This window comes from Oncorhynchus nerka, linkage group LG9a, assembly GCF_034236695.1.
Source record: "Oncorhynchus nerka isolate Pitt River linkage group LG9a, Oner_Uvic_2.0, whole genome shotgun sequence".
NCBI lineage: Eukaryota > Metazoa > Chordata > Actinopteri > Salmoniformes > Salmonidae > Oncorhynchus > Oncorhynchus nerka.
The window spans coordinates 34,297,136-34,313,171 of NC_088404.1; the positions used below are offsets into that span (position 1 = coordinate 34,297,136).

Below are 16,036 nucleotides of genomic sequence, written 5' to 3' on the forward strand. Positions count from 1 at the left end.
ACGTCCAGCACCAGAGCCGCCACCGCGGACAGATGCCCACCCAGACCCTCCCCAATAGATTCAGGTTTTGCGGCCGGAGTCCGCACCTACTGTCACACCCTGACCATAGTTTGCTTTGTATGTTTCTATGTTTTGGTTGGTCAGGGTGTGAGCTGAGTGGGCATTCTATGTTACATGTCTAGTTTGTCTAGTTCTATGTTTGGCCTGATATGGTTCTCAATCAGAGGCAGGTGTTCGTCATTGTCTCTGATTGGGAACCATATTTAGGTAGCCTGTTTGGTGTTGGGTTTTGTGGGTGATTGTCCTTGTTACTGTCTCTGTGTTACTTTGCACCAGTATTAGGCTGTTTCGGTTTTCCTGTTACGTTTATTGTTTTTGTATTTGATTCGTGTTTACTTTGTTTCATTAAACATGGTTCGCAATAGCCACGCCGCATTTTGGTCTGACTCTCTTTCACCTAAGGAAAACCGTTACATACACTCCAAACTCCACTATGGCCAAGACCAAAGAGCTGTCAAAGGACACCAGAAACAAATTTTAGACCTGCACCAGGCTGGGAAGACTGAATCTGCAATAGGTAAGCAGCTTGGTTTGAAGAAATCAACTGTGGGAGAAATTATTAGGAAGACATACAAGACCACTGATAATCTCCCTCAATCTTTTGCACGGTGTACAAAAGTGCATTAGTTAACGTTAGCTAATATCATGACAATGATGTAAGCTGTGTGTAGCGATTAACAGTTATGATATGAAGGTTTGGCTTGGAAATGTTTTTTCGCCTGGTCACAGATAGCTGTTGTGTTGTGCAGAAGTCCACAAGTGAAGGGAAAGGTGAGAGGACAGTGAGTAAATGCGAGAAACAATTATACAACGAGCAAAGTGATGATGCTGTGGCTGCTATGAAAGTGAACTGTGTGTGCGGGTAGTCAGGGGTGTATTCATTCCACCGATTCTGTCGAAAGACTTTTCTTAAACGGAAGCAACGGAATGAAACATAGATAAACTTACCTGAATTTGTCCAATATAAACTTTAGTGCGCAACTGTTTGGACTAATGGTTACACCCTAGATCTGTTAGATGCAAGCAAGAGTGTGCTAGGTGGTATTGAATGTGTCACTGTCTATCACCTTGATTACTCCAATTTGTCTCTCGACCTGTGTACCTACATTATAAACTTTCATTCGTAGGCTAGGTTGTAGCAACCTCATGATGGGTATAGGGAAAATGTGAGTATCATTTAGTAGCCTAAACCAATCGATGTTATATTGAGCTGGGTGAATGGAATATGAATGACAGTCATCCAATATGCTGTAATAAAAATAAGGATCATAAAAAATAACAAAATCCTCCCTAATCTTAAACAGCAACGACCGCCACTGCTTTAAATACATAACAGTTACCTCTGCAGTGCGCCTGGCTTCAGCGACCCGGAGCAGCCTGTCAGCCTTGGACAGGTCCTTGTCAGTCAGGCTGAACCCTGACCCCAGCCCTGCAGAGCCTTTAGTCAGCTGCTCTATGTCCTCTATCAGAACATAGTTCCTGGCGTTGTGGTGGTCGATGTCAGCGTAGAAGGATTCAGTAGATATATTAGACATGGGGCTGGAGGCCATTCTCCTCTCCTCCAGACCCATCCTCAGTTCCAGGCTGTTGTACTTTCCCACCCCATACCCACCCTCGCTGGAGGAGGGTACAATGATGATGGGCTGGTTCCGGATCACCTCGTAGTTGGTGGTGTTCTTGGACTGGTAGCCTGAGGACTGGGCCTGCTGGTGGGAGTGGGAGGCCTGGGTGTAGGACAGGCTGGGTACAGAGGAGTAAACTGACTGACTTTGGTAGGGGTGCTGCTGGTAGAGGGCCTGTTGCTGGTACAGGGTCTGCTGGGGGTAGTGGCTGGTGGCATTGGTCTGGGGGACATACTGGGCATAGTGGGAGTAGGGACTGGTTAGAGTGGAGTACTGAGAGTCAGCCTCAGTCTGAGGGGGGATGAACTGGTCAAACTCTGACTGGGGAGCTGTCCTGGGTCTCTCCAGGCCGTGATTGCTACCTCTGGTCTCCCTGATGTTGCTGACCTCACTGTCTGACATGTAGTCTCTCTCCTCAGCCACGCCCTGCAGGTAGGCCCTCTCTCTTTTCTCCCTCTCCTGCAGCAGGGCATCCTTACGACGGTTGATGCCCATCTCAAGGTACCTGTAAAAAGGAGAAGATGTCATAGAATTTATAGCTTGCGAAAGTATTCAACCCCCTTGGCATTTTTCCTATTTTGTTGCCTTACAACCTGGAATTAAAAAAGATTTTGGGGGGGTTGTATCATTTGATTTACACAACCAGCCAACTACTATGAAGGTGCATTTTTTAAAATTGTGAACAAACAAGAAATAAGACAAAAAAAACAGAACTTGCGTGTGCATAACTTTTCACCCCCCCAAAGGCAATACTTTGTAGAACCACCTTTTGCAGCAATTACAGCTGCAAGTCTCTTGGGGTATGTCTCTATAATCTTGGCACATCTAGCCACTGGGATTTCTGCCCTTTCTTCAAAGTAAAACTGCTCCAGCTCCTTCAAGTTGGATGGGTTCCGCTGGTATATAGCAATCTTTCAGTCATACAGATTCTCAATTGGATTGAGGTCTGACTAGGCCATTCCAAGACATTTAAATGTTTCCCCTTAAACCACTCGAATGTTGCTTTAGCAGTATACTTAGGGTCATTGTCCTGCTAGAAGGTGAACCTATGTCCAGTCTCAAATCTCTGGAAGACAAACAGGTTTCCATCAAGAATTTCCCTGTATTTAACGCCATCCATCATTACTTCAGTTCTAACCAGTTTCCCAGTCCCTACCGATGAAAAACATCCCCACAGCATGATGCTGTGATTGTGTTCTCGGGGTGATGAAAGGTGTTGGATTTGCGCCAGACATAGCGTTTTCCTTGATGGTCAAAAATCTCAATTTTAGTCTCATCTGACCAGAGTACCTTCTTCCATATGTTTGGGGAGTCTCCAACATGCTAATTTTTTTTCTTTAAGCAATGGCTTTTTTCTGGCCACTCTTCCGTAAAGCCGAGCTCTGTGGAGTGTACGGCTTAAAGTGGTCCTATGGACAGATACTCCAATCTCCGCTGTGGAGCTTAGCAGCTCCTTCAGGGTTACCTTTGGTCTCTTTGTTGCCTCTCTGATTAATGCCCTCCTAGCCTGGTCTGTGAGTTTTGGTGGGTGGCCCTCTCTTGGCAGGTTTGTTGTGTTGCCATATTCTTTCCATTTTTTAATAATGGATTTAATGGTGCTCCGTGGGATGTTCAAAGTTTCTGATATTTTTTTATAACCCAACCCCGATCTCTACTTCTCCACAACGTCGTCCCTGACCTGTTTGGAGAGTTCCTTGGTCTTCATGGTGCCGCTTGCTTAGTGGTGTTGAAGCCTTTCAGAACAGGTGTATATGTGCTGAGATCATTTTTATTTATATTTTTTTTATTTCACCTTTATTTAACCAGGTAGGCTAGTTGAGAACAAGTTCTCATTTGCAACTGCGACCTGGACAAGATAAAGCATAGCAGTGTGAACAGACAACACAGAGTTACACATGGAGTAAACAATTAACAAGTCAATAACACAGTAGGAGAAAAAAAATCTATATACATTGTGTGCAAAAGGCATGAGGTAGGCGAATAATTACAATTTTGCAGATTAACACTGGAGTGATAAATGATCAGATGGTCATGTACAGGTAGAGATATTGGTGTGCAAAAGAGCAGAAAAGTAAATAAATAAAAACAGTATGGGGATGAGGTAGGTAAAAATGGGTGGGCTATTTACCGATAGACTATGTACAGCTGCAGCGATCGGTTAGCTGCTCAGATAGCAGATGTTTGAAGTTGGTGAGGGAGATAAAAGTCTCCAACTTCAGCGATTTTTGCAATTCGTTCCAGTCACAGGCAGCAGAGAACTGGAACGAAAGGCGGCCAAATGAGGTGTTGGCTTTAGGGATGATCAGTGAGATACACCTGCTGGAGCGCGTGCTACGGATGGGTGTTGCCATCGTGACCAGTGAACTGAGATAAGGCGGAGCTTTACCTAGCATGGACTTGTAGATGACCTGGAGCCAGTGGGTCTGGCGACGAATATGTAGCGAGGGCCAGCCGACTAGAGCATACAAGTCGCAGTGGTGGGTGATATAAGGTGCTTTAGTGACAAAACGGATGGCACTGTGATAAACTGCATCCAGTTTGCTGAGTAGAGTGTTGGAAGCAATTTTGTAGATGACATCGCCGAAGTCGAGGATCGGTAGGATAGTCAGTTTTACTAGGGTAAGTTTGGCGGCGTGAGTGAAGGAGGCTTTGTTGCGGAATAGAAAGCCGACTCTTGATTTGATAGTAGCTGCGGGGGGGGCGGAGCTGTTGGCCGAGGTTGGAGTAGCCAGGCGGAAGGCATGGCCAGCCGTTGAGAAATGCTTGTTGAAGTTTTCGATAATCATGGATTTATCGGTGGTGACCGTGTTACCTAGCCTCAGTGCAGTGGGCAGCTGGGAGGAGGTGCTCTTGTTCTCCATGGACTTCACAGTGTCGCAGAACTTTTTGGAGTTGGAGCTACAGGATGCAAACTTCTGCCTGAAGAAGCTGGCCTTAGCTTTCCTGACTGACTGTGTGTATTGGTTCCTGACTTCCCTGAACAGTTGCATATCGCGGGGACTATTCGATGCTATTGCAGTCCGCCACAGGATGTTTTTTGTGCTGGTCGAGGGCAGTCAGGTCTGGAGTGAACCAAGGGCTATATCTGTTCTTAGCTCTGCATTTTTTGAACGGAGCATGCTTATCTAAAATGGTGAGGAAGTTACTTTTAAAGAATGACCAGGCATCCTCAACTGACGGAATGAGGTCAATGTCCTTCCAGGATACCCGGGCCAGGTCGATTAGAAAGGCCTGCTCACAGAAGTGTTTTAGGGAGCGTTTGACAGTGATGAGGGGTGGTCGTTTGACTGCGGCTCCGTAGCGGATACAGGCAATGAGGCAGTGATCGCTGAGATCCTGGTTGAAGACAGCGGAGGTGTATTTGGAGGGCCAGTTGGTCAGGATGGCGTCTATGAGGGTGCCCTTGTTTACAGATTTAGGGTTGTACCTGGTGTGTTCCTTGATGATTTGTGTGAGATTGAGGGCATCTAGCTTAGATTGTAGGACTGCCGGGGTGTTAAGCATATCCCAGTTTAGGTCACCTAACAGAAGAAACTCTGAAGCTAGATGGGGGGCGATCAATTCACAAATGGTGTCCAGGGCACAGCTGGGTGCTGAGGGGGGTCGGTAGCAGGCGGCAACAGTGAGAGACTTATTTCTGGAGAGAGTAATTTTCAAAATTAGTAGTTCGAACTGTTTGGGTATGGACCTGGAAAGTATGACATTACTTTGCAGGCTATCTCTGCAGTAGACTGCAACTCCTCCCCCTTTGGCAGTTCTATCTTGACGGAAGATGTTATAGTTGGGTATGGAAATCTCAGAATTTTTGGTGGCCTTCCTGAGCCAGGATTCAGACATGGCAAGGACATCAGGGTTAGCAGAGTGTGCTAAAGCAGTGAGTAAAACAAACTTAGGGAGGAGGCTTCTGATGTTGACATGCATGAAACCAAGGCTTTTTCGATCACAGAAGTCAACAAATGAGGGTGCCTGGGGACATGCAGGGCCTGGGTTTACCTCCACATCAACCGCGGAACAGAGGAGGAGTAGTATGAGGGTGCGGCTAAAGGCTATCAAAACTGGTCGCTTAGAGCGTTGGGGACAGAGAATAAAAGGAGCAGATTTCTGGGCATGGTAGAATATATTCAGGGCATAATGCGCAGACAGGGGTATGGTGGGGTGCGGGTACAGCGGAGGTAAGCCCAGGCACTGGGTGATGATGAGAGAGGTCGTATCTCTGGACAGGCTGGTTGTAATGGGTGAGGTGTGGGAGATGGGACAAAGGAGGTATCAGGGGTATGAAGAGTGGAACTAGGGGCTCCATTGTAAACTAAAACAATGATAACTAACTAATGATAACTAACCTGAACAAGTGCTGCTTTTGATACCATCGATCACCACATTCTTTTGGAGAGATTGGAAACCCAAATTGGTCTACACGGACATGTTCTGGCCTGGTTTAGATCTTATCTGTCGGAAAGATATCAGTTTGTCTCTGTGAATGGTTTGTCCTCTGACAAATCAACTGTAAATTTCGGTGTTCCTCAAGGTTCTGTTTTAGGACCACTATTGTTTTCACTATATATTTTACCTCTTGGGGATGTTATTCGAAAACATAATGTTAACTTTCACTGCTATGCGGATGACACACAGCTGTACATTTCAATGAAACATGGTGAAGCCCCAAAATTGCCCTCGCTAGAAGCATGTGTTTCAGACATAAGGAAGTGGATGGCTGCAAACTTTCTACTATTAAACTCGGACAAAACAGAGATGCTTGTTCTAGGTCCCAAGAAACAAAGAGATCTTCTGTTGAATCTGACAATTAATCTTAATGGTTGTACAGTCGTCTCAAATAAAACTGTGAAGGACCTCGGCGTTACTCTGGACCCTGATCTCTCTTTTGAAGAACATATCAAGACCATTTCGAGGACAGCTTTTTTCCATCTACGTAACATTGCAAAAATCAGAAACTTTCTGTCCAAAAATGATGCAGAAAAATTAATCCATGCTTTTGTCACTTCTAGGTTAGACTACTGCAATGCTCTATTTTCCGGCTACCCGGATAAAGCACTAAATAAACTTCAGTTAGTGCTGAATACGGCTGCTAGAATCCTGACTAGAACCAAAAAATTTGATCATATTACTCCAGTGCTAGCCTCTCTACACTGGCTTCCTGTCAAAGCAAGGGCTGATTTCAAGGTTTTACTGCTAACCTACAAAGCATTACATGGGCTTGCTCCTACCTATCTCTCTGATTTGGTCCTGCCGTACATACCTACACGTACGCTACGGTCACAAGACGCAGGCCTCCTAATTGTCCCTAGAATTTCTAAGCAAACAGCTGGAGGCAGGGCTTTCTCCTATAGAGCTCCATTTTTATGGAACGGTCTGCCTACCCATGTCAGAGACGCAAACTCGGTCTCAACCTTTAAGTCTTTACTGAAGACTCATCTCTTCAGTGGGTCATATGATTGAGTGTAGTCTGGCCCAGGAGTGGGAAGGTGAACGGAAGGCTCTGGAGCAACGAACCGCCCTTGCTGTCTCTGCCTGGCCGATTCCCCTCTTTCCACTGGGATTCTCTGCCTCTACCCTGTTACGGGGCTGAGTCACTGGCTTACTGGGGCTCTCTCATGCCGTCCCTGGGGGGGTGCGTCACCTGGGTGGGTTGATTCACTGTTGTGGTCGGCCTGTCTGGGTTGGCGCCCCCCTTGGGTTGTGCCGTGGCGGAGATCTTTGTGGGCTATACTCGGCCTTGTCTCAGGATGGTAAGTTGGTGGTTGAAGATATCCCTCTAGTGGTGTGGGGGCTGTGCTTTGGCAAAGTGGGTGGGGTTATATCCTTCCTGTTTGGCCCTGTCCGGGGGTGTCCTCGGATGGGGCCACAGTGTCTCCTGACCCCTCCTGTCTCAGCCTCCAGTATTTATGCTGCATTAGTTTATGTGTCGGGGGCTAGGGTCAGTTTGTTATATCTGAGTACTTCTCCTGTCCTATTCGGTGTCCTGTGTGAATCTAAGTGTGCGTTCTCTAATTCTCTCCTTCTCTCTTTCTTTCTCTCTCTCGGAGGACCTGAGCCCTAGGACCATGCCCCAGGACTACCTGACATGATGACTCCTTGCTGTCCCCAGTCCACCTGGCCATGCTGCTGCTCCAGTTTCAACTGGCCTGGGCCCTAGGACCATGTCCCAGGACTACCTGACATGATGACTCCTTGCTGTCCCCAGTCCACCTGGCCATGCTGCTGCTCCAGTTTCAACTGTTCTGCCTTACTATTATTCAACCATGCTGGTCATTTATGAACATTTGAACATCTTGGCCACGTTCTGTTATAATCTCCACCCGGCACAGCCAGAAGAGGACTGGCCACCCCACATATGCTCTCTCTAATTCTCTCTTTCTTTCTCTCTCTCGGAGGACCTGAGCCCTAGGACCGTGCCCCAGGACTACCTGACATGATGACTCCTTGCTGTCCCCAGTCCACCTGACTGTGCTGCTCCAGTTTCAACTGTTCTGCCTTATTATTATTCGACCATGCTGGTCATTTATGAACATTTGAACATCTTGGTCATGTTCTGTTATAATCTCTACCCGGCACAGCCAGAAGAGGACTGGCCACCCCACATAGCCTGGTTCCTCTCTAGGTTTCTTCCTAGGTTTTGGCCTTTCTAGGGAGTTTTTCCTAGCCACCGTGCTTTTACACCTGCATTGTTTGCTGTTTGGGGTTTTAGGCTGGGTTTCTGTACAGCACTTTGAGATATCAGCTGATGTACGAAGGGCTATATAAATAAATTTGATTTGATTTGAACAACAGTATACAAGGCATATTGACATTTGAGAGAGACATACAGCGAGGCATACAGTAATCACAGGTGTTGAATTGGGAGAGCTAGCTAAAACAGTAGCTAAAACAGTAGGTGAGACAACAACAGCTAATCAGCTAGCACAACAACAGCAGGTAAAATGGCGTTGACTAGGCAGGGAGGGTCGGATAAACTACACACAGAGCCTGAGTGCGGCTGGGGCCGACAGATAAAACATAAACAAGCAGAATGGAGTACCGTGAATAATGGACAGTCCAGCATGCATCAGCTATGTAGCCAAGTGATCAGTGTCCAGGGGGGCAGCGGTGGATGGGGCAGGGAAGCTGGACTGGCGAGTGTTATCCAGGTTAAAAAAAACTGTCTGGCTGTGCAAAAGGTAAAAGCCGCTAGCAGTGGCTAACAATGACTAAATAGCTTGTAGCTAGTTAGCTGGTTAGCTTCTGGAGGTTCTTGAGTGTGTTCTAAAAATTAAAAATAATAGCGATTCCGTATCACATTGGGTGAGGCAGGTTACCGGAAGGTATAAAAAAAATTTAAAATCGAAAAGAGATAGAAAGTAAATATGGGTCCAGTGAGTGTTTGGGACGCGGCGATTCAGACGGTTAGCAGGCCTGTGCTAACAAGCTAACAGTTAGTAGGCCAGGGCTAAACAAGGTAGCAGTTAGCGGACCGGGGCTAAACAAGCTAGCAGTTAGCAGGCCGAATTAGCAAGCAAGGAGATAGCAAGGGCTAGAAAGTTGGCCTTTGGGGGACGTCGCGATGGGGTGAGTCTGTTTATTCCTCTTCATGCGGTGACATCGATAGACCGGTCGTGGGTCCAGATATTGTAGCCCAGGAGTATGCTTCGGTGGTAGCACAGGAGCTCTGGCCGGGCTAGCTTCAAGCTAAGTGGGTGGAAACGCTAGCCAGGAGTAATCATCCGGGGTTGCGGTTAGCTAGATAGTTAGTTGTGAAGAATCCAGCTGAAAATGTTCCGTTTGCGGTGGGAATCCGGGGATAAAAAAATAATAGGTCCGTTATGCTCTGGTTAGAGTCGCGTTGTTCGAACTGGCGAGAGCTTTCCGAGCTAAAGGTTAGCTGATGACCAGTTAGCTGAAGACCGCTAGCAATGGTTTGCTGACTGATAGCTGGTAGCTAGCTGGCTAGCTTCAGTTGAGGGGTTCTGGATCCAAAGTAGATATAAATACTTTAGAAAGAAATAGCTACATTGGGTGAGGCGGGTGACAGATCATGTGACATTTAAGTCCACCTGTGTGCAATCTAACTAATTATGTGACTTCTGAAAGTAATTTGTTGCACCAGGTCTTATTTAGGGGCTTCATTGCAAAGAGGATGAAACAAATACAAATGCACCACCTTTCCTTTTTTTTTTTTTACAAATATTATTTTTTCACTTCACCAATCTGGACTATTTTGTGTATGTCCATTACATGAAATCCAAATAAAAATCCATTTAAATTAATTACAGGTTGTAATGCAACAAAATAGGAAAAATACCAAGGGGGATGAATACTTTTGCAAGGCACTGTACATGGCCGTGAAAAGATATTTGCCCCCTTTCAGATTCTCTATTTTCTCTATTTTCAACCAAAAGCTGATATTAGATAAAGAGAACCTAAATTTACAGTCTCTCATATCGCTGTGGATACATTTTGTCCCACTCTTCCATGCAGTACTGTCTTAACTCAGCGACAATTGTGGGTTTTCAAGCATGAAGTGCTTGTTTCAAGTACTGCCATCACAACTGCTCAATTGGGACTTTGACTTCAAATGAGTTGCTTTTTAAAAATGTTCATGTAGACTTGAATGTATGTTTTGGATCATAGTCTTGTTGCCTAACCCAGCTGTGCTTCAGCTTCAGTTCACAGACGGATGGCCTGACATTCTCAGGTAGAATTCTCTGATACAAAGCAGAATTCATGGTTCCTTCTATTAAGGCAAGTCGTCCAGGTCCTGATGCAGCAAAGCATCTCCAAACCATCACACTACCACCACCTTGCTTGACCGTTGGTATGAATTGGTATGAGGTTCTTATAGTGGAATGCAGTGTGTGGTTTTCGCCAGACATAATGGGATCCATCTAGTCCAAAAAGCACCTTGAAGCACCTTCAGTCATCAAGACTATTGAAAGAATGTTCAGATCAGTCAAAAGTATACATTTTTGGATGACAAGGATCCCATTATGCCTGAAGGGGGAGTGATCACTTCATACAGACCCATGTGTTCTACTCATCTAAAGTATGCCATTGTATTGTAAATCAAAACTGGTTCATAAATGACTTGCCTCTTTCCCAAATGGTAAAATAAATAAATAACCTCAGCTTGGCATCAATCTCCTTCTCCTCCTCATCTAGCTCGGCCTGTTTCCTGCGGAGTTTGGATGACTCTCTCTCCACTAGATCCAGCTCCTTGTCAATGTCCTGCAGGATCTTGGCCCGGGCCATGGTGGTGTGACGGCCAAGCCGGCGGCGGGCTGAGTTGGTGCTGTAACCTGACGGGCCGGTCAGAGGGTCATCTTCAGGGGGTGGGTTGGGAAGGGTTCTCTTCACCTTCTTTCCAGTGCCTGACGAAGAGCTCTGGCCCTAGGACAGACAGAGGAAACATCAATAAGACAACAGATAAGATAAGAGTACTTTAAGATGCAGTTCGGGATCTTAAGCAAAAAAAATTGTAACATATCATTAAAACAATTTTTTAATTTTTTAAATATAATAATCATGTTAATTGCAGGACGTAATAAATCATACGTAATGGATGAGATAGAACACATTTGTATGACGTAGTACAGAAAAATCGAGGACCCGTTTTGGCTTGTGAGCAAAACTACTGGTTGAAATTATACAAAAGATCTGGAGCAACACTTTAACACTATTACAAGGTTTTTACTTTCAACAAACATTTCAACAGCATGCAATCAATGTGTTTTACTATGCCTTTAGCATGGTCATATTTAACACTATTTTATATTCCCAGTATTCTTACTGCAATGACTTACAGAGTAGCTGTCTGAGTAGCGGTAGCCTATCCTGTCCTCGGTGGTATGGATGAGAGATTTTGGGTCAGATATAGACTTCTGCCCAGGCTTCAGCATCATAGGGCTGGAGGAAAACCTGGTCGGGTCAGTGGTCAGCATCTTTTGCCCTCCCTCCATGGCCTTACTGGAGGAGAGGGTGGACACAGTGGAGTAGAGCACCTTGGGGGACTTGGGGGTGATGTCTGCCGGTGAGGGGTGCCTCCGGTCTGCGTCTGTCTGGCAGCTGAGACTGCCACCTCTCTGAGAGTTCTCTGGGGCTGAGATGTGTTTGATGATCTCCACCTTAGTGTCCATCTGGATGCTGGGGCGTTTGATGCTCCCGGAGTGGTCGGTCTGGACAGAGATCTCTGCAATAGTCTGAATGGCAATGCTGGAGACCTTAGAGCCACCGTGTTTCCCCTCACCACTGTGCTTACTGGAGCGGGAGCGCCGCCGCGACCTGGCTGGCATGTCCCACTCAACCTCCTGGTCCTCCTCATCATCAGTCTGAACACTGCTGTCTACACCCTTCCTGTAGTTCCTCTTCCTCCTCCCTACATACATCCTGTCTACTGAGTCCTCATCGTCTGTCTGGACCCCACTGTCCACTATCCTCTTCCCTACCACCCCTGTACCATAGCCCTGGTCACCAGGCTGGTTAGACCCTGCCGGTTGTTTCCTACTGAGCTGCAGCTGGTCCTGACCTCCACCCTCTCTCTGACCCTCACTGGTTACATACTGCCCACCCTCTAGCTGGGTGACAGTGGATGAGATGGTGGACTCATCCCTAACAGGCCAGTATTGGCCGTTATCCCCAACCCCTGTATACTGCTTCTCTAGCAGGTTGTCTGACCCTGTAGTACTGTACTGCTCATCTAGCTGGTGCTGTAGCTGCACCTGGAGTTGTTGGATCTGCTCTAACTGTTGCCTCTGCTGGTTGTAGGTCTCTTGCTGGGCTACAAGTTGCGCCTGGTGCTCCTCTTCCTGTTGCATTAACAGCTGCTGTTTCAGAGCCTGTAGAATAGAATAGATTAACATTATTGTCGATCACATCACCTTACAGTAACTGATTACAAACATATTAAAACAGTGAGCATGAACAGTGACCACGACACCCCGCACCATACATTAACACAGGAGACATATACTGTACACACACATTCATACCTGCAGCTCCTCCAGCTCCCTCTGCACCATGATCTGCTCCTGTTCACGGTAGCGCTGGATCTCCTGCCTCTCCCACTCCAGCTCCTCAGCCAGACACAGCTGCTTCAGCTTCTCCAGCTGCAGGAACTCCCTCTCCATCTGGTACTGGGTGATCTTGCTGTCATCCAGACCGGGGAACATGGGCGATGAAGCCAGGGCGTCCAGAGAGGCTGCGATGGCCTCCAGTGTCTGGTCAGAGTACAGGTCAGGGAAGCCAGTCATGATGTCAGCCAGAGCGCTGGGCAGCAGGTCCTTGGGCAGGCTAGTGTCCAGGCTGATGATCTGTTGGCCAGGGTCGCTAGTGGGAATAAAGCCATAGGGGTGTGGAGCTGGTGCTGGCTGCTCCTGGAGGGTTGTGGTAGGAGGTAGGGTGGTGCTGAAGATGGAACCTGGCTGAGTGGTGATGGGGTATGTAGAAGGAACAGGGGCTGCTATGGAGGAGTATACCATTCCGTCTGAGGATCTAAAGACACTATAAGCAGAGACCTGGGAATATGGAGCAGTGGATATCCCCGTATACGCCCCAGCAGCTTTACTGGTGTAGTCTAGAGCTTCACCTGTTATGATGGGTCCAGAAATGTAGGTTTAAGTCAATGATTATAGCATCATAACTTTCTGTACAAAAAGAGGCCATGCAGATTCAATTTGGGGAGATCATAACACGAAGCATGCAAGTATATTCAGTCTGTCCAGCTAGCATGATGCAAAGCCAAAATATTGTGGGAGAACACGCAGGCATACGCATGCATCTGTGTAAAAGAAAGAAAAGACAAAAGAAACAGGACATTTATTAAAATCAACATCGTTTCACAAATCATGCAAAAGTACAGTAAATGCACATTTTTAATCACACTAGAAATGAACATAATGATAACTGATGTAAAACAATGCCCACAGAAATAGGTTACCATTCAGAAATGAAATTCAAGCAGGTAAAAAGTTGAAAAGAACCCAAAACCTAGCAAACATGCTATATTTCTACCATACCAACCTGCGGACATATTAGCAGCAGTCAGGTCTATTGCACTGTCCGAGGCTCCGTTATAGTTATATCTGGTCTTTCCATCATAGAGGAACAGTCCTGCATCAGCCAGGTTGGTCTCAGACATGGCCTTGCCGCTCAGGCCCTTGATGCCATAAAACCCAGCATGATCATACTGGTAGTGGTCATCTCTGTAGCCGAAGCGGTTGTCAGGTTGGGTAATAACCGGCGGCTGGGTCCTACAGCTCCCTGTGAAGGGTAGCTTGTAGATGACATCACAGCACACATTCCTCCCAGCTGTCAGATCTATGGGTGTCCCATCATCCTCTATGACTGTGGTCACCACACCAGGGCTCTTGTCAGACAGAGCCGCCATGGCCCTGAGGGGTCTAGAGGTGGACAGATCCACAGCCCCTGCTGGCTCTGAGAGCATGTCCCCCACGTTGGTGATAGCGGGGGCCATGGTCACTGGAAGTCTGCTATTTACCATGGAGGCTCCATAAGACAGGTTGATTGGTGTCTCTGTGTCTGTGGCTAACACTGTGTTGCTGATAGGCGGAGAGTCCACCCGTCTGTACACTATCTGTGCCAGAGGCTGGAATGGTTTGTATGTGGTGAGAGGGAGAGGCATGGAGGCAACATAACCCTGCAGATCTAAAGGTATTTCTGCTGGCTCGCTGGTGTAGGACTCAATGGTGTCTGAACAGGTGACGATAGTGATGCTATCAGTGACAACAGACAGCGTGGTGGAAGGGGTGATCTCAGCACTCAAGTTCACTATCTCTGGCTGCACTGCTGTATGTCGGCCACTAGAGTCGCTACAGGTGGACTGGCGACTTGATTCCTGTGGGGTCAAGTCCATCCCTGAATCGGTCATCTTCACGCCAACCTTAATGGTGCGGAGGTCAATGGCATCACCGGAGTAGATCTTCCCATTCTGTTTGGGAGAGGGCTGGACTTTAACCAAGTCTGGCTGGATGGTGATGGCCACTCCATTGGATGCAGGAACCTGGGGCAGCCTCTCATGGACCAAAGACACCGTGGTTCTCTGAACCTCGGTGGTGACCACCTGAGTGACCAGGCTGGGCAGGCTCTCCGGGTGCTGGGCTGAGGTGGAGATAGATGAGGAGTACATGTGGCTCAGGCTGTTCACCACCTTAGGCCCATGGATCTCCTGGCTCTCGATTGACTCATGGTGGAATTTCCTGGTGATGGTGACTGGAGCCACGGGGACGGCCTCGGGAATCTCCTGGATAGATGGAACTGACATTCTCCTGGTGTAGGCTTCAGTTGTAATGAATTCCAGGGGGGTCTCATGGGCTGATGAATAAATCAGCACTTCTGGTACTGCCTGTGGTGGTTGCACTGCTGAGGGGATGGACCCTCTCCTGTATGGGACTTGGGCAGCATATGCCTCTACGTCTGGCTCTGCAGGCATCGTGATAACCTGGGCCATACTAAGGGGTTTCTGCATGGTTATAGACGCTCTTCTTGTAGTGGAAATAGCCTCGGTTGTAACCACCTGGATTGGTGTTTCATATTCTGATGGGTAAGCCGTTACTTCAGCAACTGTGTATGGTTGTTGTGCTACAGAGTATATGGATGTCCTTCTAGTGGTAGTGGCCTCAGTTGTTCTAACTTCCGTAGGCATTTCATACTCTGAAGGCAACGTCATCACTTCGGCCACTGCTTGTGGTTGCGGTGCAGCTGATGGTATTGATGGTATCTCCTGCTGTAAGGGCATTGCTCCTACCTCTGCCATGGGTTTTGGCTGCTGCATTGGTGATGGTGTTGATGCGAGGCTATAGATGGCCTCAGTTGAAACCACTTCTATCAGTGATGGTGACTGATGCATGGTTGAGGGTGTAGCTTCTACATGGACTTGGCTGGCAATAGCTGCAGTAGGCATCTCCTGCTGTAAGGGCATTGCTGTTACCTCTGCCATGGTTTGTGGTTGCTCCATTGTTGATGGTATTGTCACTCTTCTAGAGATGGCCTCAGTTGAAACCACTTCAATCAGTGATGGTGACTGATGCATGGTTGAGGGTGTAGCTTCTACATGGACTTGGCTGGCAATAGCTGCAGTAGGCATCTCCTGCTGTAAGGGCATTGCTGTTACCTCTGCCATGGTTTGTGGTTGCTCCATTGTTGATGGTATTGTCACTCTTCTAGAGATGGCCTCAGTTGAAACCACTTCAATCAGTGATGGTGACTGATGCATGGTTGGGGGTGTAGCTTCTACATGGACTTGGCTGGCAATAGCTTCAGTAGGCATCTCATGCTGCATCTCATAAGGGCATGCTACCTCTGCCATGGTTTGTGGTTGCTCCATTGTTGATGGTATTGTCACTTTCTAG

The 16,036-nt window shown here is 47.2% G+C and overlaps 1 protein-coding gene across 1 annotated transcript in view; it reads right to left on the bottom strand.

Annotated features, from left to right (window-relative positions):
• The window catches only part of LOC115119048 (protein piccolo-like), a 161,727-nt gene that overhangs the window by 50,805 nt on the left and 94,886 nt on the right, over nt 1–16,036 (bottom strand). Inside the window, exons 21-25 of the mRNA XM_065022150.1 lie at nt 13,689–16,032; nt 12,659–13,254; nt 11,474–12,505; nt 10,795–11,060; nt 1,401–2,187 (exon numbers count right to left, since the gene is read on the bottom strand). Of these exons, the coding sequence (XP_064878222.1) occupies nt 1,401–2,187; nt 10,795–11,060; nt 11,474–12,505; nt 12,659–13,254; nt 13,689–16,032 (5,025 nt within the window). The remainder of the gene's footprint in view (nt 1–1,400; nt 2,188–10,794; nt 11,061–11,473; nt 12,506–12,658; nt 13,255–13,688; nt 16,033–16,036) is intronic.